The sequence below is a fragment of the Mirounga angustirostris genome, unplaced genomic scaffold, assembly GCF_029215605.1.
Source record: "Mirounga angustirostris isolate CCGP_5_RB_7025 unplaced genomic scaffold, mMirAng1.0.hap1 SCAF_1, whole genome shotgun sequence".
NCBI lineage: Eukaryota > Metazoa > Chordata > Mammalia > Carnivora > Phocidae > Mirounga > Mirounga angustirostris.
In genome coordinates this window covers 123,867,918-123,890,939 of record NW_026991709.1, presented here as the reverse complement: position 1 = coordinate 123,890,939, position 23,022 = coordinate 123,867,918, and the positions used below count along the sequence as shown (strand labels likewise).

The following is a 23,022-nucleotide window of genomic DNA, read 5'->3' as shown; positions in this document are numbered from 1 at the left end:
TAGAAAAAAATGGCATCCCCCCAGGGGCAAGTAAATCAACCTGGTAGAAGACTTACCAAAAGTAAAATGCTTTAATTTTCTTAACAAAGACTTTCTCTGCATCAGGTACTGACAGTGATTTTACCTAGACAAAGTCAAACTAGAGAGAAGGTGAAAGAACACCCCCCAATATATTTTAGATTTATGCATTTTAAAAGAACTTATTCTATGTGCCTGTTGAAGTAGAGGTAGAAATGTGCAGAAAGATGAAGAACAGTCTTCGGAAAGAATTTACTAATCCAATTCCAACAGACTAAGAATACACGTGAAGATCTTAATATGTCAGCTAACATTGCTCTTAAATGTCTGGCTCATAATTGATGGAAGGATGTACTATAGGATTTTTAAAGCATAAATCTGCGTAAACTCAGGTATTGGCAGATAACGTATTTGTTTTTTATGGATAGGCATTCCCTAGAAGCAAACTGATCACCCTGTAGAGTAGAATGAGCTCTTGATCTCTACTGTCTCTATTTATTACTTATTACTGGTGAGGACTTTCAAGAAATATATACTGTTTAGAATGTTTGTGTCTCATAATCACATTTTCCTTCCAGATTCAAAATAAACCAGAAAAGAAACCTGGGACACCTCTTCCACCTACAGCCACTTTTCCAACTAGTCCCCGACCTCTCTCTCCAGTTCCTCATGTGAATAATGTTGTGAATGCACCATTGTCTGTAAACATTCCACAGTTCTATTTTCCTGAAGGACTCCCCGATGCCTGCAGTAACTATGAACAGACTCTAAGCAAAATTGAAACTGCTTTCATGGATATTGAAGATCAGAAAGCAGACATCTATGAAATGGGAAAAATTGCAAAGGTAATATAACTACTAAATGATGTATAATCTCTCTTTCTCTAACAATCCCAGTCTCTCTCTCTTCACTGCCTCTTTGCTCTCTGTTTTTTAAGCATGGCTAGGTTTTTTCCCTTGTTGAAAAAACTTATTTGGGGCGCCTGGGTGGCTCAGTTGGTTAAGCGACTGCCTTCGGCTCAGGTCATGATCCTGGAGTCCCGGGATCGAGTCCCACATCGGGCTCCCTGCTCGGCGGGGAGTCTGCTTCTCCCTCTGACCCTCCTCCCTCTCATGCTCTCTGTCTCTCATTCTCTCTGTCTCAAATAAATAAATAAAATCTTTAAAAAAAAAAAAAAGAAAAAACTTATTTGATCCTGATACATCATCTATGGTCCCATTTCATGGAACTCGTAAGTTTGAATAAAACCTTAGTGTTCTTCCAGTCCATCCTCCCATTTAATATAGGAATTACATCCATGACATCATCAACACATAAATTCATTCTCTGCTTAAATGCTTTCAGTGACCAGAAGCTCACTGTCTTGCCAAGCAACCTGTTCCATTATGAAATAGCCTCACTGGGGACGCCTGGATGGCTCAGTCAGTTGGGCATCTGCCTTCGGCTCAGGTCATGATCCCGGGGTCCTGGGATCGAGTCCTGCATCGGGCTCCTTGCTCAGCGGGGAGCCTGCTTCTCCCTCTCCCTCTGCTGCTCCCTCTGCTTGTGCGCTCTCTCTCTGACAAATAAATAAATAAAATCTTAAAAAAAAATGAAATAGCCTCAGTTGTTAGAAAAATTTCCCTTGTATTGAATATGAATGTCTTTTTTTGTTCTCACCCATTGATCATAACTCTGCCCTGAAGCCAGACAAGGAACCATTGGGCCAGCTCAACACTAATTCTACTCAGAAATAAATGGATTTGCCGCTAGAAACCAAGTCTTTGATACTTTCCAATATACTCAACTGCTTCTAATTTAGGATCTTAGCCTTTCCTGCCAGGACTACTGAACATCTTCAGTAACTGGATGCTACATCTCCAGTCTCCTCCTAGAACAATTAATACTAAGCATGAGCATCAGATTATATTTGATCATGCCATTCCCCAGCTCAGCAATATTCCCCAGCTCACCACCTATAGCAGCACTCTGTTTTGTTTGGGTTTTATTTTTATCATGCATGTAAATTGAAGAGTCAGATCATATCTCAAGATTTAGCAGTGGTTCAGGCTGTGCTTCAAGAGGCAGGGGGATTTAGTAGACTAAGGGTTGCGTGTGGGCAAGTAGGAGACCAAGTGGAAGCTCCTGAGACCCCGTTCATACTTGCATAGTTCCCCTGCTTTCAGGAATAATATTTTATTTTTTTTAAAGATTTTATTTGTCAGAGAGAGAGAGCACAAGCAGAGGGCGCAGCAGGTAGAGCAGGCAGAGGGAGAAGCAGGCTCCCCGAGGAGCAAGGAGCCCGATGTGGGGCTCGATCCCAGGACCCTGGGATCGTGACCTGAGCCGAAGGCAGACGCTTAACCGACTGAGCCACCCAGATGTCCCTCAGGAATAATATTTTAAAGTTTGGACACTACTGATCTTGAGGATAAAACCCAAACTACTGTTCCCTGCCTAAGCCTGACCTATTTGCCCTCCAACAGGATTGCCTCTGCATTTGGGCTCTCCCAGTTCTTCCCTCCAAAATGGGCTTCCACTCCTGCCAACCCCCACTACACCCATCCGTTAAGACCTGCCTTCCATCGTGTCTTTGGAGAAGTCCCTGAATCCCCACTCCAGTCATCCCCCGCCCTCTTCTCTATCTGCATTCAGAACATTTGTTGCTTCTGGGGGTTTTTGGTTTTTTTGTTTTACATTCTTCTCTTTAATCAAATTATTGAGCACATTGTGTTAAGCAAAATACTGCACTTAGAAAAAGTAAAGCAGATAGATTCTTTACTTCTTATTCACTATGAAAATGAATAATTATTCACTATTTTCTTTTTTTTTCATTTTTTTAATTTAAGTTCCATTAATGAACATACATTATTGGTTTCTGAGGTAGAGGTCAGTGATTCATCAGTCTTATATAATACCCAGTTGCTCATTACATCACGTGCCCTCCTTAATGTCCATCCCCCCCCGACCTCTCTCCCCTCCAGCAACCCTCAGTTTGTTTCCTATGATTAAGAGTCTCTTATGGTTTGTCTCCCTCTCTGATTTCGTCTTTTGGTTTTTTTCCTCTCTTCCCCTATGATCCTGTTTTGTTTCTTAAATTACACATATAGTGAGATCATGTGATAATTGTCTTTCTCTGATTGACTTATTTCACATAGCATAATACCCTCTAGTTCCATCCATGTCATTGCAAATGGCAAGATTTCATTTTTTTTTTTTGATGGCTGAGTAGTATTCCATTGTATATATATGCCACATCTTCTTTATCCATTCATCTGTCGATGGACATCTGGGCTCTTCCCATAGTTTGGCTACTGTGGACATTGCTGCTATAAACATTGGGGTGTCAGTGCCCCTTCAGATCACTACATTTGTATCTTTGGGGTAAATACCCAGTAGTGCAATTGTTGGGTCCTAGGATAGCTCTATTTTCAACTTTTTGAGGAACCTCCATACTGTTTTCCAGAGTGGCTGTACCAGTTTGCATTTCCACCGACAGTGTAGGAGGGTTCCCCTTTCTCCGCATCCTCGCCAACATCTGTCATTTCCTGATTTGTTAATTTTAGCCATTCTCACTGGTGTGAGGTGGTATCTCCTTGTGTTTTGATTTGCATTTCCCTGATGCTGAGTGATGCTGAGCATTTCTTCATGTGTCTATTGGCCATTTGGATGTCTTCTTTGGAGCAATGTCTGTTCATGTCTTCTGCCCATTTCTTGATTGGATTATTTGTTCTTTGGGTGTTGAGTTTGGTAAATTCTTTATAGATTTTGAATACTAGCCCTTTATCTGATATGTCATTTGCAAATATCTTCTCCCATTCTGTTGGTTTCTTCTGGTTTTGTCAACTGTTTCCTTCACTGTGCGAAAGCTTTTTATCTTGATGAAGTCCCAATAGTTCATTTGTAAATTAGATTTTAGGAGAAACGAAAAGGAGTTCTTTTTTTATTCCCACCTTCTTCACCCCTCCCCCCCCATCTTAGAACTTGCTTGTTGATCCCTTAGATATTTCTAATGAAAAGTAAACTCATTGCAGAAATAAGAGCTCACCTATTTACTCTCTATTTTAGACATAAGGAAACTGAAGTTCTGTGAGTACGTCACCTGAAGTCAGAGAACTAGTACATATCAGGAGACTGGTCCTCTAACTCCTGGCATTGTGCTGTTTATACCATATGTTATCTCCCCTGAACATATGCTAACATACCATTAGCTAACTTCCAATCAGTATCCACCCAAATAAATTACAGGTTCTTTCAGGGCATTGGCATTTTCTTACCCAAAGCTTTGAGAGATGGCAACTGTATAAGCCAAGATGGTAAATTATCTGAATGGGGTGGAACTATGAATCTAAATCCAGGAGACAGAATTAGTAAGGCTGAATGAAATCTGCATTTAGAGATAACATGTCAACTGCATAAATGCCAAACAGGGTTATTTCTAACATGCCAACAGTCCATGTGAGAGAAACAGGCAGTTTCATGGACTGCTTCAGGCAGGCAGACAAGGAGAAACTGTCCAGATTAAGAGACATAATAGTCCTGGTGCTGTGCTGTGCATACCACATCTGGAGAGCCAATCCAAGCGATTTGTACCTGTCAGAGACCTACAGCTTGTTCCGTCTGGAATACAAGTCCTATAGGTCAACCTTCCTCCTCTGAATATTCCCAGCTTCTAACTAAGGATCCTGTTCTCTTCTGCCTTTCCACAGCCTTATCTCCACCCTCCTGCTGTGGCCCTTCTGCCCTTGTCTCATGGTAGCCATGCCCTGCTCCATGGTTCAGTAGTCCTCTAGCATTCGACAGATTTATGTCGTCATTTCTGGCATTTAGCTAATCCCCATTTAACCCAGCTTTTATTTGGCTATGGCTATCTATTAACACTCACTAAGCACAACCCTATTTTCAGATATTTTTTACTATGCACGTCGGTCTTCTCTGCCACAGAGTGAACTCTGTGCCTGTAGCATCTGCACTGCATGTGTTTTCTCATGACAAGTTGGTTGTAGGTAAAGGAGAAGAAAGACAGCCTTTAAGGGACAATGAAGGGAGAGGTAGTTGGAGCAATAAATGAACACTTCTCTGAATTCTTGTAGTCTATAAAGCTGTTGAGAAGGCCAGCTTGAGTTTGCAGTCTACTCTTAGTGACACTTAAGTGTAGCTGTAGAGACTGGGGTCTGTTTTTTGAAGTGCAAAGAAAACGCTGTGTTTGTGAAATCTGCATCTGTTGTTGAAGTTTAGCTCATTCTTCTTTGACCTCAAACAGCCCTGGAGAGATTAATACCCATTTCTGATTAAATTCTCAGTGTGTAGTGTGTACTTTTTCCCACAGTTTTAAGTGGTGACAGAGAAGAAATTAATAAAGAGAATGAATCTAAGAGAGAGAAAAGCAGTGAAGGAACATACACTGAGGAACGGTAAGAAAAGCATTTGTCTTCAGAGCCAGAAGACTCACCACAGAGTTTTAGCCTCTATCAGAAAATTGAGGAAGAAGAGTGAAAGTCTCTTCTGAACTGTACAGAGACCATCCGCTTCTCTCTTCTGGCTGAGGTAGTACTGCCTTGACCTATCATGCCTGTGTCCTGTAAGGCAGCTTCTCTGGACCTTTATTTCTTCATCTGTAGAATGGGCTGAAAATACCTTCCCTCTTCTGCATGGGGATCATGTAATGATCGAATGAAATAACAGGCATAAGACATTTTAAAATGTTAAAGAACGTTGCAGATACTGGATAATCATCTCCTCCTCCTGTGTGACTCATTAGATAACCTTGCTTTCAATTCTTTATGTTGTTGGGCCCTCCTTAGGTCAAATTATAGGTGTTAGATTGTCCTTGCTCCAGCAACTTTGATTACCAGAGACTGACTTTTGCCTCCCGCTCTGAGTTTCCTAAACCCATTTTCTGTATCTCCCTCATATCCCGACTTGTCATCCATTCTTTTCCTTTGTAAAAAGTCTTGACACTGGCTTGTTCTCTCCTCTGTTATTGAAGTCTCTATTCTGTTGCCCTCAGCTTAATATCATTTACTTTTTTAGGTTCTTATTGATCTCCTGACACCCTTCATCTTAGTTCTTTGGTTTCAAGCAGATATAGCCAGCCATACATTTTTTTAAATAGCCAAAATGGAATATCTGCATTGCATTTTTTTCCTTTGGCATTTTCTCCAAGGGCTAATACCCTCATGCTGCCTAACATGTGGTTATTTAGGGTACCCTACTCTGAGAAAAATGGGCCAGCCCTTTCCTATCTATTTTATTTTTTTAAAGAGTTATTTATGTTTTGAGAGAGTAGGCAGGGAGGGGCAGAGGGAGAGAGAGAGACAGTCTTAAGCAGACTCCACGTTGAGCTCAGAGCCTGATGCAGGGCTTGATCTCATTGCCCTGAGATCATGACCTGAGCTGAAAGCAAGAGTTGGATGCTTAACTGACTGCGCCACTGAGGCGCCCCCCAATCTATTTTAAAACCTATCCATTCTATACCTTATCTGTTAGGATTTTGCCTTTGAGTCATAATAAATGTATGTGTCAGTCTCTCACCAACTTACTACTCCTTAGGAGCCGATATGTATGCATTTTAACAGGAGTCTTCTAGAGAAAAGACTATAATCCAAAGGAATGAAAGTTGTTTAATAGTGGAAGTAGCCCCACGGGATGTGGTAAGCATGCAGTCCCTGGTAGTGTTTCAGCTAAGGCTGGTGACCACTTCCCCAAGTTGAGCTAGATTCCTGAGTCCTTCCAATTCTGAAAAATCCATGAGTGACTATAATGGTGGGAGTTTCAAGCACTTTGGCAAGCCAGTTCCAATCTCTCCTTGTACTTACTTTCTCTGTTTGGGTCTCTGTACTCCCACCTCTACAATACAGACTATTCTTTCAAGCTTTCCTAGCAGTTGCCAGTTGCCTGTCGCATCTAAGAGCATTTTCTTGGCAAACTACCATTCTGCATGAAAGGGAGGATTGGGATTGCAAAGTGGATTTGATAGTTTACCACCCAAAGTATATTAATTGTGAGCTTTGTACTTTGGCAATCATAATTTACACAATAAACAAAGTCTATTTGGTTGCTAAGCAACACCTTTCCCTCATTCTTGACCTCAGTGGAGGTATTTGACCTCTGGACTTAAGAAATCTTAAGTTCCACCCTGTTTGCAGAACATGCTTTAGGGCCGGCAGGAACAACTATTATTTCTGCCCTGTACTTACCTCCCTTGGCTCAAATCTCACCTTCCATATCCTCATCTCTGACATGAATCCAGAACACCTTTGGGTGTTCTCTCAGCATAACTCAGACTCATAACCTCAGACCAGGTACTCCTCACGCTTCTGTGGAGATTCCCCATGCACTGAGGCCTCACACCAGGAGCAGCTTCACCAGAACCTAATATAGATTCACTTCTAGTCAGCCTCCAAAGGAAAAGCTTCCCTTTGTAGCATGATGAAGACTCAACAGATCCTGTGTCTAATACAAATAATAAGACTACCTACTTTATAACAAGATATGACTCCTTCGAAGGGTTTCAAATTTGGGAATATGTTTTACATGCATGTACAAAATTGGGAACATTTGGAGACTATTTCTCTACTATTATTTAGATAACTATTATTACTCAAAGGAATTTTCCCTCTAGGAAAGAAGCAGGTAAATTTGTTAACTCTTTCTTGTGAGAGCATAATTAATTGAAAGAGCTTTTTATTGAAGAAAAAAAAACACCTTTTAGAGTATTGTAGTTGTATATTATAGTTTTATATTCATTCCCAGTTCCTCCTAAGGCTTTTATAATATGTAGCCATTTGTGGTAGTTTCTAATGTATAAATAAATGATACCATTTTGATTTTTATCTTTAATCTTATACCTGTTGTAACCATTTAAGTAGATAGCTATTTTCTTGAAGAATCTAGGCTTTTCTGGTTCTTCCTGACCCTGAGGCTTAATAACATAGTAGGCAAAGAAGAGTAAAGGAGATGGGTGGGAGAGTGTATTAACACCAAGTGACCAAGTAATAAATGTGGCTGTATTTTTATGCAGTAGGAAGGAAGGGCATATACGACCAAGACATTCAGTCATTCTCTTTAGAAGGCAGAAAATATATGACGTGAGAGTGGTAGGAAGGGAGACTGGTTGCTTTAACTATCAGGAAAGGGAAAGACACGTCACTGTAAATGAACTTGGAGAAATGAACTTGGAGAAAAGAGAAAGACACATCACTGTAAATGAACTTGGAGAAAAATCCAAAACAATTGGATTTCCCTTTCCTTCATTAAACATGTAATCCTCTTGTTGCCCCTGTGTCTCTCTCTGAATCTCCCATAGCTTATATATTTGCCTCTGCCTCAGATTTGCTCCTTCAAGGACCCTCTGTCCACTGCGGCACGAAGGGTAAAAGCCACAAAGGCCCATTGTTTGGCTCTGTCATCTTTTTACCACCCCTTGGCTTACACTGTATTTGTGTTTTATTTGCAGCTCTGTGGCTGTCCTCTCTATTGGAAAGCCCCCATGTTCAGGGCTGCCGGGGGAGAGAGGACAGGATTGGTGTCAGCACAGTCATTCATTGCCATGTGGAGAAAGTAAGTATACGAGCAGTCACTCCAGGGCTGGGCAAAGAATTGTCTGGTTCTCACAACGTGCTTTATAAAGGTCATCTATTTTACTCATTTGTTAATTTTACTTTACCCTTTATTTCAACAAGTAAAATTCAGTGATTCACAACTATTCATAACCACACACAAATTTTTTCCATAGTCTTTACCTTACAAGTCTTTTATCAGTAAAAGAGATCTTCAAAGATACCTTTCTCGTAACTGTTTGATAGTTTCTTAGTTTTGCTTGTTAAATGTGGGTCTTAGGATTTGACTCTGGTAACAGTGACATAAAAGTAAAGACTCTCCTTTAAGGGGAGCAAACCACGTGTGTCATCTGAGGAATACAGCTTCCATCCTCATGATCCACATTAAAATTATATCTAGTTGATTTATTAAAAATAACTGAATTCTAGTAGATTTTAATCATCATTCTTTGAAAGCTCCAGTTAAGAAACAAATGTGTACATCCTGACATACCCCCCTTTTTTTAAATTCCAGTATAATTAACCTACAATGTTATATTAGTTTCATGTGTATAATATAGTGATTCAACAATTCTATACATTATTCAGTGCTCATCCTAAGTGTACTTTTTTTTTTTTAAAGACTTTTATTTATTCTGAGAGTGAGAGAGCGTGAGTGGGGGGGATGGAGGGATGGGGGCACAGGGCAGAGGGAGAGGGAAAAACAGACTTCCAGATGAGCAGGGAACTGACTCAGGGCTCCATCCCAGGATCCTGGGATCATGACCTGAGCCAAAGGCAGATGCTGAACTGCTTAAATGACTGAGCCACCCAGGCGCCCCCATAAGTGTACTCTTAATCCTCCTTACCTATTTCACCTCTGATGAGTTTTTTTGAATTTCTTCTTTCTTTTCTTTCTTTTCCCTTTCTTCTTTATGAGTAATTTCCTGATATATTTATACATTTTAAGAGAATGTCACAGCTTGCTTCTCCTACCTCTTTCAACTGACCAGCCTTTTTTTTACATATGTTCTGCTCACCTTTTTTGGGTTAAATTTTAACCCTTCCTGGTAAACTGTTGGGAAATGCTGTTCACCTTTTATCATTTAAAATCAACATATAATAGCAGAACTAAGCATACAGATTTCTTCTAATCCCTTCATGCCACCTAAAAGCCCTTAGTAGTATAATGCTTGAGAACATAGTTGGTTCTTATTTTTAAAAATCTAGCAGCAAGTTGAGTTCACCAAATTCTTCCTGCATTCTATTAGAACTACAGTGATTAGAGTATATAGAACTTTTACCAGTTAATGAACTTATTTTAAAGAAACACACCAAAGCTAAAAGTTAAAATGCTTCACGTTTTCCAGGTAAATTTTAGTGATTTTGTTACAAGGAATAGTTCTAAGTTGTCTGAATACCAAGAACTGAAAGGACCCTAGGAGAATCATTCTTCTTACACCATCTAGATGACACTTCAAAGTCAGTGCTGTAATTGCACTATTGGGTATTTACCCCAAAGATACAAAAGTAGGGATCCGAAAGGGTACGTGCACCCCGCTGTTCATAGCAGCAATGTGCACAATAGCCAAACTGTGGAAGGAGCCAAGATGTCCATCGACAGATGAATGGATAAAGAAGTTGTGGTATATATATACAATGGAATATTATGCAGCCATCAAAAGGAATGAGATCTTGCCATTTGCAATGGCGTGGATGGAACTGGAGGGTATTATGTTGAGCGAAATAAGTCAATCAGAGAAAGACATGTATCATATGACCTCACTGATATGAGGAATTCTTAATCTCAGGAAACAAACTGAGGGTTGCTGGAGTGGGGGGTGGGGTGGGAGGGATGGGGTGACTGGGTGATAGACACTGGGGAGGGTATGTGTTCTGGTAAGTGCTGTGAATTGTGCAAGACTGTTGAATCTCAGATCTGTACCTCTGAAACAAATAATGCAATATATGTTAAGAAAAAAAAAAGAAGAAGAAGAAGATAGCGGGAGGGGAAGAATGAAGCGGGGGAAATCGGAGGGGTAGACGAACCATGAGAGACGATGGACTCTGAAAAACAAACTGAGGGTTCTAGAGGGGAGGGGGGTGGGAGGATGGGTTAGCCTGGTAATGGGTATTGAGGAGGGCACATTCTGCATGGAGCACTGGGTGTTATGCACAAACAATGAATCATGGAACACTACATCTAAAACTAATGATGTAATGTATGGTGATTAATATAACAATAAAAAAGTAAAAACAAAAAACAAAAAAAACAAAGTGCTGTGATCACCATCCCACCTCTCCTATAGCAAGTAGAAAACTGGTTAAAATCTAAGAAATGCCTTTAAAAAAAAAAATGTGTGTGTGAATAAGCAGTCATAAGAGTAATGGAATTCTTTAGAGGCTAGAAATAGTATAAACACTAATTAACAGGGATGAACCAGCAAAAGAATTGGCATTTGCCCTTAGGGTATTTATCACTGGTATTTCTGGCAGCCTAGAACCTACAGGAAGAAAATAGAGCCTAGGGCCTGAACAGTAGAGAAGTCAGCTTGGATTCCCTCTCCTTTTCCCACCCATAAAGTCAAGACTTCAGCTGGATGGTCCAATTATCTATTACTAATTATTATTTTAAATCAGTATGTAACAGTAGTGGAATTCAAGAACTTGAAATGTGTACGTGTTCTAACTTTCATTCAGCTAGCTTCTTTCACCCCGGTAAGTGTCAGGCCTTAGCTGGAGTATGGACCAGAGGAGGAAACAGAAGAGATGCTGCACAGCTCTTGTCAGAGATGTCTTTAGCCATTGAGATCAGCATTGTTGGTCATTTAACCATCTGTGAAAGCAGCAAGAAGTGAGTTAGAATTCTTAACAATTGTTTAAGAGAAAACTTTGAACAAGCTGGGAGATTGAAAAAAAGAAAGTTGTCTATTCTAGAGGAGATTAGAGCCAGAGAGAAGAGCTGTAACTACTTATATTTTAAGTTATTTTGAATATTCTAGGCCCCTACGTTTGTGAGCCTGAGGCTGACTACAGCAAAGGACAACTGCAAACCAGCTTGATTTACCTGCAGTTAACGGCATAATAATAGAGTCAGCCAGGGTGCTTTTTTCCTTAAGACTGTAAGTCACTGACATCGGGCGGACATTTATGTCGGTGGGCGGAGCAGCACGGCCGCCACACAGCCGTGTTCTCTTACTGAGATGGACCCTGTTGATTTTATCTCTAGGGAAAAGATATTTCTACAAAAGGCAAAACGGGAAAAAAGACATGAAGCACAAGTCTTCATTTTAGGTAACTACAGGAAACTGCTTATGAAGTCATATACCATGGGCACCTGTCCCTATCTTTCCTCATTTGAAAAAATTTCTGAGTAGTTAAGTGTACGTCTCTATAGTGAAGCTTTAGCTTACGGCCCCATACTAAAATGGTTGGAGCGCCCTCTAGTGGGAGCTCCTTTCTGTGCTCTTAAACTGCCTTTTAGTTTAGTTTAGTTTTTATTTAAATTCCAGTTTGTTAACATACGCTGTAGTATTAGTTTCAGGTGTACAATATAGTGATTCAACACTTCCATAGGTTGCCCGGTGCTCATCACAACAAGTGCACTCCTTAATTCCCACCACCTATTTCACCCATCCTCCACCCGCCTCCCCCCTGGTAACCATCAGTTCTCTATAGTTAAGAATCTGTTTCTTGGTTTTTAAAATGTCTTTTAATAAGCTTTATGGGGCGCCTGGGTGGCTCAGTTGGATAAGCGTCCGCCTTCGGCTCAGGTCACGATCCCAGGGTCCTGGGATGGAGTCCTGCATTGGGCTCTCTGCTTGGCAAGGAGTCTGCTTCTCCCTCTCCCTCTGCCTGGTGCTCCCCCTGCTTGTGCTCACTCTCTCTCTCTGTGTGTCAAATTAATAAATAAGATCTTTTAAAAATACTAAATAAAAAATAAAATAAAAGCAAGGGTGCTTTAAGGGATACCCTAGTATGGCTATTTGGGGAGACTAAGCAGCTAAGCATGATGGTTTGAGTTATCATACTGACCTTGAAGAAGATATGTGTTTATTTTTGCAATTTTTTAACAGATTTTACCCTTTGCATAAAATGACTTGGGCGCAAGTATGGTCCATTAAATTTTCAAATACAAAAAATAACTGGCAGATAAACACAGAATTAAAACATATTGGTATATACATACACAAGCTGACTTGCTCCAATAATGGGCTCTATATAATCTTGAAAAGTAAAGTCAGATGAAGTCACCGAATAACAAGAAATAATTTCCTTGCTATCCCAGTGCTCATGGGGTGGAGGCTTCCTAGCCTTCCTCCTAATGGTTTGAGGATGAACAACTTAACAGGCTCTTGTTCCCCTGCCTGTGCTCTCCCTCCTTCCCCTGGACATTGCCTGTTTCCTATCTGTACTCTGACATCTGTTTTCTTGCAGTCTGGACATTTTTAGGGGAAAGATGTTGGTCCACAACTTTTTGAGTTGCTAGATTACCAGCTTTGTGGCAGAGCTCCTCTCAAACAGTAATATTTTTCCAGCTTCTTTATGCTTTATTTTCTCTTACATTTTAATGTTAACATTTCATTTCTCTATTAACAAAACAATATTTTGTTTTAAGGGCTCTGGAAGATACCAGTTTAGAATAGTTATGTTTACCTTCTTCAGCTTTCACAACTCTTATTTATCTCCTTTTCTCTTCCATATAGAGTTCACCAGCCACTATCATTGGCTGAAAATCGTAATTCACCTTTTCTTTCTTTTTCATGCTTCTGATAGGAAAGAGTATTCTTTCTTTTTTTTTATGTTGTGTTAATCACCATACATCACATCATTAGTTTTTGATGTAGTGTTCCATGATTCATTGTTTGCGTATAACGCCCAGTGCTCCATTCAATACGTGCCCTCTTTAATACCCATCACCAGGCTAACCCATCCCCCAACCCCCTCCCCTCTAGAACCCTCAGTTTGTTTCTCAGAGTCCATAGTCTCATGGTTCGTCTCCCCTCTGACTTGTCCCCCTTCATTTTCCCCTTCCTACTATCTTCTTTTTTTTTTTTTTTAACATATAATGTATTATTTGTTTCAGAGGTACAGGTCTGTGATTCAACAGTCTTACACAATTCGCAGCGCTCACCATAGCACATACCCTCCCCAATGTCTATCACCCAGCCACCACATCCCTCCCACCCCCCACCACTCCAGCAACCCTCAGTTTGTTTCCTGAGATTAAGAATTCCTCATATCAGTGAGGTCATATGATACATGTCAGGAAAGAGCTATTCTTGATTTGCCTTTTTCTTCTCAAAGTATCTCTCATCTGTGCCATCCTTTCTTTATAAAAGTGCTCCTTTCCTTTCCAGAGATCTCACCACCTTTTTATTCTGATCATCCCAATCATCTTCTAGCACTTATTACGTATTAATCTTTTTCTGAAATGTATATGTATTTAATTCTAGGGGCCTTGAGTATGCTGAAGAATGATAAGGTGAATTAATGTACAAATTATACTATAGCTGTAGTAATCACAAATGAAGTCAGTTTAAGTATATATCTGTTAAATCACAAACATTTTTTGAGAATCTTCTGTGTGAAAGTCACTGTGCTGGGTGCTAAGGAAGAAAAGACCTATTTATAACTGTGTCTGCCCTTTAAGTGCCAGAAAAATAAAACTAACAGTACAATGGTATATTAAATTAAACAGTACAAAGATCAGTAAAGAATTTAGTTCTGAGAGAAAGCTTTTTGAAAAGGTGGGTTTATTAGCTGGACCTTAAAGAATAGCCAGCATTCAGATAGCAAAGTTGGGAGGGGTGGTATTCTAGGAGAGTAGACTCACGTGAGAAATGTCAGAGAGGCAAGAATGCACATGACACACTTAGAGAATAGTGGATCAGGCCAGCTGCCTGGAGTGGAAGTTTCCTTTAGCAAAGTAGTAAGATAGGTAGGTAGGCAGGCTCCCACCTAGTTACAGAGGGCCTCAAATGTTCAACTTAGGCATTTAGACTTACTCATGTAAGTGGTAGAGCGAGCTACTGAACATTTTTGAAAAGGGGAGTTATATAATCAAAGGATGTTTGATAATGAATTGTCTATGTTTTAAGGTTGGATGTATACTGAACTCTGTTTTGACCCTTTTCCCTTCCGTCAGTCTCAGCATGAAGTAGTAAGACCCCAGACTTAAAGGTACACTAGAAATAGAGGGAATGGTTCAATAAAACATTTTGAGGAAATATTCCTGAGGACTCCTGTGTTCCAATCTTGTATTCCAAGCACTTAGAGATCCAAGCTAGAAACCTAGAAGTCATCATGGACTTTTCCCTTTCTTTCACTCCTCCACACCCATCAACTACCATGTCCTTTTCATTTCAACCAGATTTATACCTTTCTCTTCATCTCCCACTGTCACTGTCTGTGCTCAGGTTGGTTGGATTTTTGCTTGATATTTCTGAAAAGCACATCTGATCTTGTCACTGTCCAACTTAAAATTTTTCTGTGGAGTAGGCTAACGTCCAGGCTCCCTGACCTAACATAAAAGGACCTCCAAGATCCAATCCTACATGCTCACGTCCGCTTCTCTTACCATCCCCGTGTTTGTAAGTGCCAAAGTCTTCCACGCACTCTCACACCAGGCATTTGTACATGCAACCCTCTTGACCCAGAGCACCCTTCTTTCCTACTTCCCCTTTTTAGGGAGTCTCACTGCCCTCCTGTGGCCTTCGGTGACACCCGTGCTGCTTATTTCAGTCGTGGCTGTCCCACAGTAGTATCATTGGTGTAGCACTCTCACTGGACTGTAAGCTGCAGACAAAGTACATGGCACACAGCTAGCATTCTGCACATGATTAAAGAAGAAAATCAAGAAAATGTGGAGACTAATTGGATGTGGAGAAAATAAGGAAGAGAAAGAAGTTTAAAATGACTTCAAAATTTCAAGCCCAGATAACTCAGGATGGTACCACCTTTAACAAAAATCGATGTCCATGAAAAGGACTGACTGTGAAAGGAAGATTTTAAATTTGGTTTTTGATATTTTGACTTTGTTATCAGAGTACAGTCACTAAGTGGAAATGTCCAGTAGTTAGCTGGACATGAGGAATTCTTAGAGCTTAAAGACTTAAAAGGGCAGTCATTCTTTTTTTTCAGCCTGGTCCTTCAAAATCTAATTTCAAAAGCCCCCTATCTGGTTGGCCCTGAATATGTCTGCCAACCTGGGCAAACAGCTGTTTTTATTTTATGTGGTGCATAGTAGTCCAACTGATGGATTCTCTCCTGGCTAGCTGGTAGGTAGCTCTCGAGTTCTGGGTCTGGATGTCCTGTGCTAAACCTGAATGGGCATTCTCCGTCAAGTGTATTTTTACCTTCATTGTTCTGTTGACTCTGTGGTATCAGCCCCAGAAGCATTTTACAAAAATAATAAGCTATTTTGTTGAGCTTTTATGGAGGTGTCCTTTTGACAAAATCAAGAGCATGGAAAAATGCCCTTTTTAAAATATCATTGAAAAGAGAGAACTTGAGGGCGCCTGGGTGGCTCAGTTGGTTAAGCGACTGCCTTCGGCTCAGGTCATGATCCTGGAGTCCCGGAATCGAGTCCCGCATCGGGCTCCCTGCTCAGCAGGGAGTCTGCTTCTCCCTCTGACCCTCCTCCCTCTCATGCTCTCTGTCTCTCATTCTCTCTCTCAAATAAATAAATAAATCTTTAAAAAAAAAAAGAGAGAGAGAGAACTTGATTCTGGATCTAAATGGCCTTCAGTTCAGGCTGAAATTACCAACTGTTGATATTGTAGACGTTGTTCACAGTAGCCGTCTTCCTAAGCAGTTGTCTCTTATAGGTTGCTGAATGACCATCATGATGATGCCTCCAAGTTTATCTGTCTTCTAGCAAAGCCCAGCTGCAACTCTCTAGAACAGGAGGATTTTATCCCTTTACTTCAGGTAATTTTCATTTCCTTCTAAAAATGGGTTTTATTTTTTAGAGTTTCAGAGGTTTTTAAAAATTTTTCCACTGTAAGATATGTCAATTGAGATATACAAATCTAGAAGTCAGATTTCTAGAAGAGTGATTTTCAAGCTCGTTTTAGGAACAAAATCCTTTTGTTAAATGAAAATTAGCACAGAATGCATAGTTTAAAACAGATAAGACAGGGCTACTCCCACTGAAGCAGAGGAGGGGCACCACTCAGCCTCCCCCTTGCGCAATCATGGCAAACACTGAAACACCTTCTGAAACCAGATGTTTGGTCTACTTGGCCTAGATGACCTATCTCCAACAAAAGGAGCCCACTTGAGGAGTATTTATATCTAGGCCTTCCAGTAAGAGTCACTTACATGCCAATAGTGGGTCTGTTTTTACTATAGCATTCTTCATAGCCTGATATATTACTTGTTAATATTCTTAATTTCATGTCTGAATATTTGTTTTTCCTGAGCAGATCACAAATTCCTTGAAGCTAAGGTTTGCCTTTCCTGTCTGTTGAATGCTCATCATTGTTTTAGTTGTTCTAATAAGTCCTTGTTGACTTGTTAGTGAGGATGCCTAAAGAGAGAAAAATAACATTGACATAGTTTTTTGGCTTTGGTTTTGTTTTAGTTGTATTCATGGCTACCATCTTTTTTTTTTTTTTTTTTTTTTTTGGTAATTTTCTTGTTGAAATATAACATATACACACAAAAAAACACAAGTCGTAAATGTACCCACCAATCAGTGAATTTTCACAATGTGAGCACATCTGTGTAACTAGCACCCAGATCAAGAAACAAACCTCACCAGTACCCCCAAAGCTCTTCATGCTCCCTCCCAGTCACTGCCACCCTATGGTTACCACTATTCTATGTCTAATACAATACATAATAATATCCAACATTACATATTCCTACTTATGTTTTGTCAAATCACAAATATTCAGTATTTGAACTATATTGTTACTAAAACATTAGGGTTTTTTTGTTGTTGTAAGCTATGTGATTTTATTTATTTTTATTTATTTTTTTCATTTTAATTCCAGTATAGTTAACATACAGTGTTATATTAGTTTCAGGTATATAATATAGTGATTCAACAGTTGTGTACTCAGTGCTCATCACAGTAAGTGTAGACTTAAGTCTCTTTATCTGTTTCACCCATCCCCCACCTATCTCCCCTCTGGCAACCACCAGTTTGTTCTCTGTAGTTAAGTCTCTTTTGTCTCTTTTTTTCTTCTCTTTTATATATATATGTTTAATTTTATTTTAATTTATTATGTTATGGTAGTCTCTTTTTTTCTTTGTTCATTTGTTTCTTAAACTCCACATATGAGGGGCGCCTGGGTGGCACAGTTAGTTAAGTGTCCAACTCTTGGTTTCAGCTTGGGTTGTGATCTTGGGTTGTAGGATCGAGCCCCGACTTGGGCTCTGCATTCAGCACAGAGTCTGTTTGGGAATCTCTCTCCCTTTCCCTCTGCATCCCCCACCCCATGCTGTCTAGTATGCACGTACACTCTCTCTCTCTCAAAATAATCTTTTTTTAAAAATTCCACATGAGTGAAATCATACGGTATTTGTCTTTCTGTGACTGACTTATTTCACTTAGCAGTATACCTTCTAGGTCCATCCATGTAGTTCCAAATGGCAAGATTTCATTCTTTTTATGGCTGAATAATATTCCATTGTGTGTGTGTGTGTGTGTGTGTATATGCCATATATATATATACATACACACCACCTCTTTTTTATCCATTCATCTGTTGATGGACACTTGGGCTGCTTCCATAATTTGGCTATTGTAAATAATGCTGCAATAAACATAGGGATGCATATATCTTTTTGAATTAGTGTTTTCATATTCTTTGGGTAAATACCCAGTAGTGGAATTACTGGATCATATGATAGTTCTATTTTTAACTTTTTGAGGAACCTCCATATTGTTTTCCACAGTGGCTGCACCAGTTGGCATTCTCACCAACAGTGCACGAGGATTCCCTTTTTCTCTACATCCCCACCAACACTTGTTATTGCTTATCTTTTTTATTTTAGCCATTCTGACAGGTGTGAGACGATATCTCACTTAGGTTTTACTTTGCATTTCCCTGATGATTGATGATGTTGAGTGTCTTTTCTTGTGTCTGTTGGCCATGTGCATGTCTCTTTGGAGAAAGGTCTGTTTGAAAACATTAGGTTTTAATAGCAGTTCTCTATCCACCCCTTACCTTTAGCCCCTCAATCTATTCTGGGCCTGCTCTGACTCCAACAAACTGCGTCCTTTGGGTCCCCTTCCCAAAGGCTAGCTTCTGGTTGGGTCTGGCCAGTGGATTGTACTGCCAGGAGTGGGCATTTCTTCCCCAGTGTGCTTCAGCACAGCAGCTGTATCTGTGTACTACAGCTTCTGCTGGATGGCCTCTTCTCCATAGCTCGAGTGCCTACCTCACTCCTGTAACTCTATTCCTTGCCTTGTCCCTCCGGCTCTAGAGATTGTAAGGGTGTCCTTCTGTTACGTGTTCCTGGTGCCTCACCGTTCCCTGTGTTTTCCCTTTACCTGCCTATGACTTTACACGTAGTCCCTTCAGGAAAGGTTCATATGGGTAAATTCTTTTTCCTCTGGGCACCCTATTCCTGACTGAGTTTTATTAGAAGCTTTAATAAAACCACTGACAGGAATATAAATTAAATCCATATCAAAAGAATTACAAACAATAACAAAACTATGAGTTAGTAGACATTTATATTTCATTTATATAGGAGAAATTCTATTTTTCTTTAACAAGTAGATTTGTGGAGTCCTCAAGTAAAAGTTGACAGAATGAATAGATACATTCTCCTCCCATTCTGTCCCAAACTCCTCTAAAGTGAAAGTGTAGGAATTTAAAGGGAATAAACACATGAAAATAAATGGAATGGTAGAAAAGAATGGAAAAAAAAGTAATGTCAAGTGATTTCCAATTTCTTAAAAATAGAAAGTAGAAGCAGGCTAAGGAAACCACAGCCCAGAATGAGGAGCTATTTATGGGCTACAGTAGAGAAATGAGCTACTCTTCTCTATTCTCTCAGCAGGATACCAGAGCAGCTGTAAACTCAGGGTTGGCGGTTCTAATGGGAAGTATTAGAAATGAGGATTCATGGAAGGTTGTTATATAGAACAATGGAACAGTTGACTCCCTACTTGGTTCCCAAAAGTAAAGTGCATCCTAGCATTTACTCTCAAGCATAAACAAAATAACAAACAATAAAGCATGCTAAGACGAATTCCAATAGAGAAACATCCTAGATATAGCTGGCTAGTAGTCCTCAGAACTATCGAGGTCATCAGAAACAAGGAAAGTTTGCAAAATTGTTACAGCCAAAAGGAGCCTAAGGAGATGTGACAGCTAAATGGAATATGAGATCCTGGAACAGAAAAAAGATATTAGGCAGAAACTAAGTAAATAAAGTATGGTCTCTCATAACAGTAATAATAATGTATCAATATGGATTTATTAACTATAACAAATGCTAATGTAATGCAGAGTATATGGGAACTTTATACTGTCTTACCAATTTTTCTTTAAAACTGTTCTAAAAAATTAAGTCTTTGTAAACAATAATTACTATATTCAGATAGAGTATATAAAATAAGACTAGAATATTATGAAAACAGAAAGCTAATACCAGAAAGAGCTGTTACAATTTTAAAATGTGGGGGAGTCCTGGGTGGCTCAGGCGGTTAAGCATCCTACTCTTGATCTCAGGGTTGTGAGTTTAAGCCCCACATTGGGCTCCACACCCAGCATGGAGCCTACTTAAAAAAAATTTTTTTTAATGTAAGTACCAAAATTTAAAATGTCATCATAAGGCCTGGAAACTAATGTTTAGGATATCTCACAGGAAGGGAAAGAAAGCCAGAGAGAGGGAGAAGGAGGGAAGGGGGAGACATAGAGGACTAATTCAAGAATTTCAACAACTAACTGGATTCTGGAGAAGAAAGAAGGGAAAGAAGAGAGAGAAGGAAATCATCACAGAAATAATGCAGAATGGAGAGAATTCAAGGGACTGGGATGATAAGATGGGTACAAAGAGCTAGAACCTGGTAGGATTCCTTAGGATCCCTGTTTCCCTCCTTGGGAACATGCTTGTGTAACCAGCATATAATAAAAAATATAATTTGAGGGGCGCCTGGGTGGCTTAGTTGGTTAAGCATCTGCCTTCAGCTCAGGTCATGATCTCGGGGTCCTGGGATCAAGCCTTGCATCAGGCTCCCTGCTCAGCAGGGAGTCTGCTTCTCCCTCTCCCCTGCCCCTGCTCATGTTCTCTCTCTCTCAAATAAATAAGTAAATAAAAACTTTAAAAAAATCGAATTTGACACTCCCACAGCAGCCTCTCATGCTCCTTCCATTCCTGCCCACAGAATTAAAGAAATAATACAAAATACAAGTCTTTTGATTGAAAAAACCAAGTACAATGAGTAAAACAAAGAAACATACATAAACATATCATCTCAAAATTTTAGAAAAACGCAGATGAAAACAAGACACTAAAAGCGTCCAGAGAGAAAAACCAGGTCCCTTTTTTGTTTTTTAAAAAAACCAGGTCCCTTTAATAAGAACAAAAATTGGGGTGATATTAGACTCTCATTAGTAATTCTAGGGAAATGGATTTGAAATCAGATTTCCAATATCCTGCCAAGCTATCAGTCAGATATGAGATTAGAATAAAGACATTTAAAAACTCAGAAAGTTGGGGCGCCTGGGTGGTTCAGTCATTAAGCGTCTGCCTTCGGCTCAGGTCATGATTCCGGTGTCCTGGGATCTAGTCCCTCATCGGGCTCCCTGCTCAGCGGGGAGCCTGCTTCTCCCTCTCCCGCTCCCCCTGCTTGTGTTCCCTCTCTCGCTGTGTCTCTCTCTATCAAATAAATAAATAAAATCTTAAAAATAAATAAATAAAAACTCAGAAAGTTTATCTCCCTATTTTCTAGAGAGTTACTTGAATAGATACTGTATCAAATTAAGTAAACCAGGGGGCACGTGGGTGGCACAGTAGGTTAAGTGCCTGACTCTTGGTTTAGACTCAGGTCATGATCTCAGGGTTGTGCGATCGAGCCCCAAATCAGATTAGACGCTCAGCGCGGAGTCCACTTGGGATTCTCTCTCCTGTCTCCCTCTGCCCCTTCCTCCCACACACACATGCACGTGCACCTGCTCTCTCTCTTGCTCTTTCTCTCTCTCTAAAATAAATAAATCTTCAAAAAAAATTAAGTAAACCAAGAAAGAGGAATACATGAGATCCATGAAACAGTGGATTCAATCCAGAGAATCAGTGAAGGGAAGACCTTAGATGGCAACTGAAGAACAGCCAGTCCAGAATAGAAGAGGTGATGGGATTTCTCTGGGAAGAAGTTCTCCATAAAGGGGAATAGGGAGGGGTGGAGCTATTCCATGCAGTACTATTATATTTGAGAACAAGGAAACTGGAGAGTATGCTTGTAGCACAGCATTCTATATGAACAAGTTTTTCAAAAGCAATTCAAAACTCCCAAGAAAATCGAAAAAAAAAAAAAACTGTGTAAGACAGTCATGATCTAAGCTTGAAGCAAACTGAAATATGGCATGATTACAAACAACTGATGGAGAATAAGAAAAGAAAGTCCATTTAACTTCAGTTCTTCTCTGAATGCCCAAGGGACATGATGTTGGACCAATAAGAAAGTAGGAACTTTCTCCAGGAATGGAAGCACTGGCAGGCTCCATTTTTCTTGCCCTCCTGCCTAGCTGGTCCAGTGTGGGTGGATGCCAGTTCTGACAGTCTCCATCTTCCTTGGTAGCACCACTCACCCCATTCTGGTGTTCCCTTGCAAACCTGCCCCAGCAGGCCCCCTCCAAAGTGACTGCCACTGTGCCACACCCAGCAGGGATCCTGGGCTAGGACTGGTACTCACCTTCAAAGCAGTTTCCACTACACCACACCTAGTGAGTAGCCTTAGCCTGGACCCACACTCTCCAAAAACTACTCCTACCCAGAGGGTCAGGGGCAGCCCTACCCACAGCAGTTGTGGCCCAGCCACAAAAGGAGGGAACATGCAGCCTACACACAGTCATCCCTGGAGACCCTGGTTCTGGTGATTAGGGTAGATTTTGCTTCTGGGCCCCACAGGATGCTTTCTACATAAGGCCACTGTTTCATGACCAGATGTAGCGGATTCACCTAAAACATAGAAACAAATAGAGTCAGACAAAATGAGGAGATAGGAATGAAAGAACGAGACAGAAAACAACCTCAGAAAAAGAACTAAACCTCAGAAAAAGAACTAAAATAATATACCTAATAGGGAGTTCAAAGTAATGGTCCTAAAAATGTTCATTGAACTATAGAGAAGAATGAATGAACACAGTGAAAACTTCAAAAGAGATAGAAAATGTTAAAAAGAACCAATCAGCTGAAGAACAATAACTGAAATGAAAAATACACTAGAGGGAATCAATAGCAGTTAGAGGATGCAGAAGAATAGATCAGTGATCTACAGAACAGAGTAGTAGAAATCATT

The 23,022-nt window shown here is 40.1% G+C and overlaps 1 protein-coding gene across 8 annotated transcripts in view; it reads left to right on the top strand.

Annotated features, from left to right (window-relative positions):
- PPP2R3A (protein phosphatase 2 regulatory subunit B''alpha) overlaps positions 1-23,022 on the top strand; it is a 214,520-nt gene that overhangs the window by 88,472 nt on the left and 103,026 nt on the right. For all 8 annotated transcript variants that reach the window (XM_064587447.1, XM_064587445.1, XM_054504406.2 and 5 more), the window contains 3 exons: positions 597-863; positions 8,456-8,559; positions 16,367-16,469. In XM_064587447.1, coding sequence (XP_064443517.1) covers positions 597-863; positions 8,456-8,559; positions 16,367-16,469 — 474 coding nt within the window. The remainder of the gene's footprint in view (positions 1-596; positions 864-8,455; positions 8,560-16,366; positions 16,470-23,022) is intronic.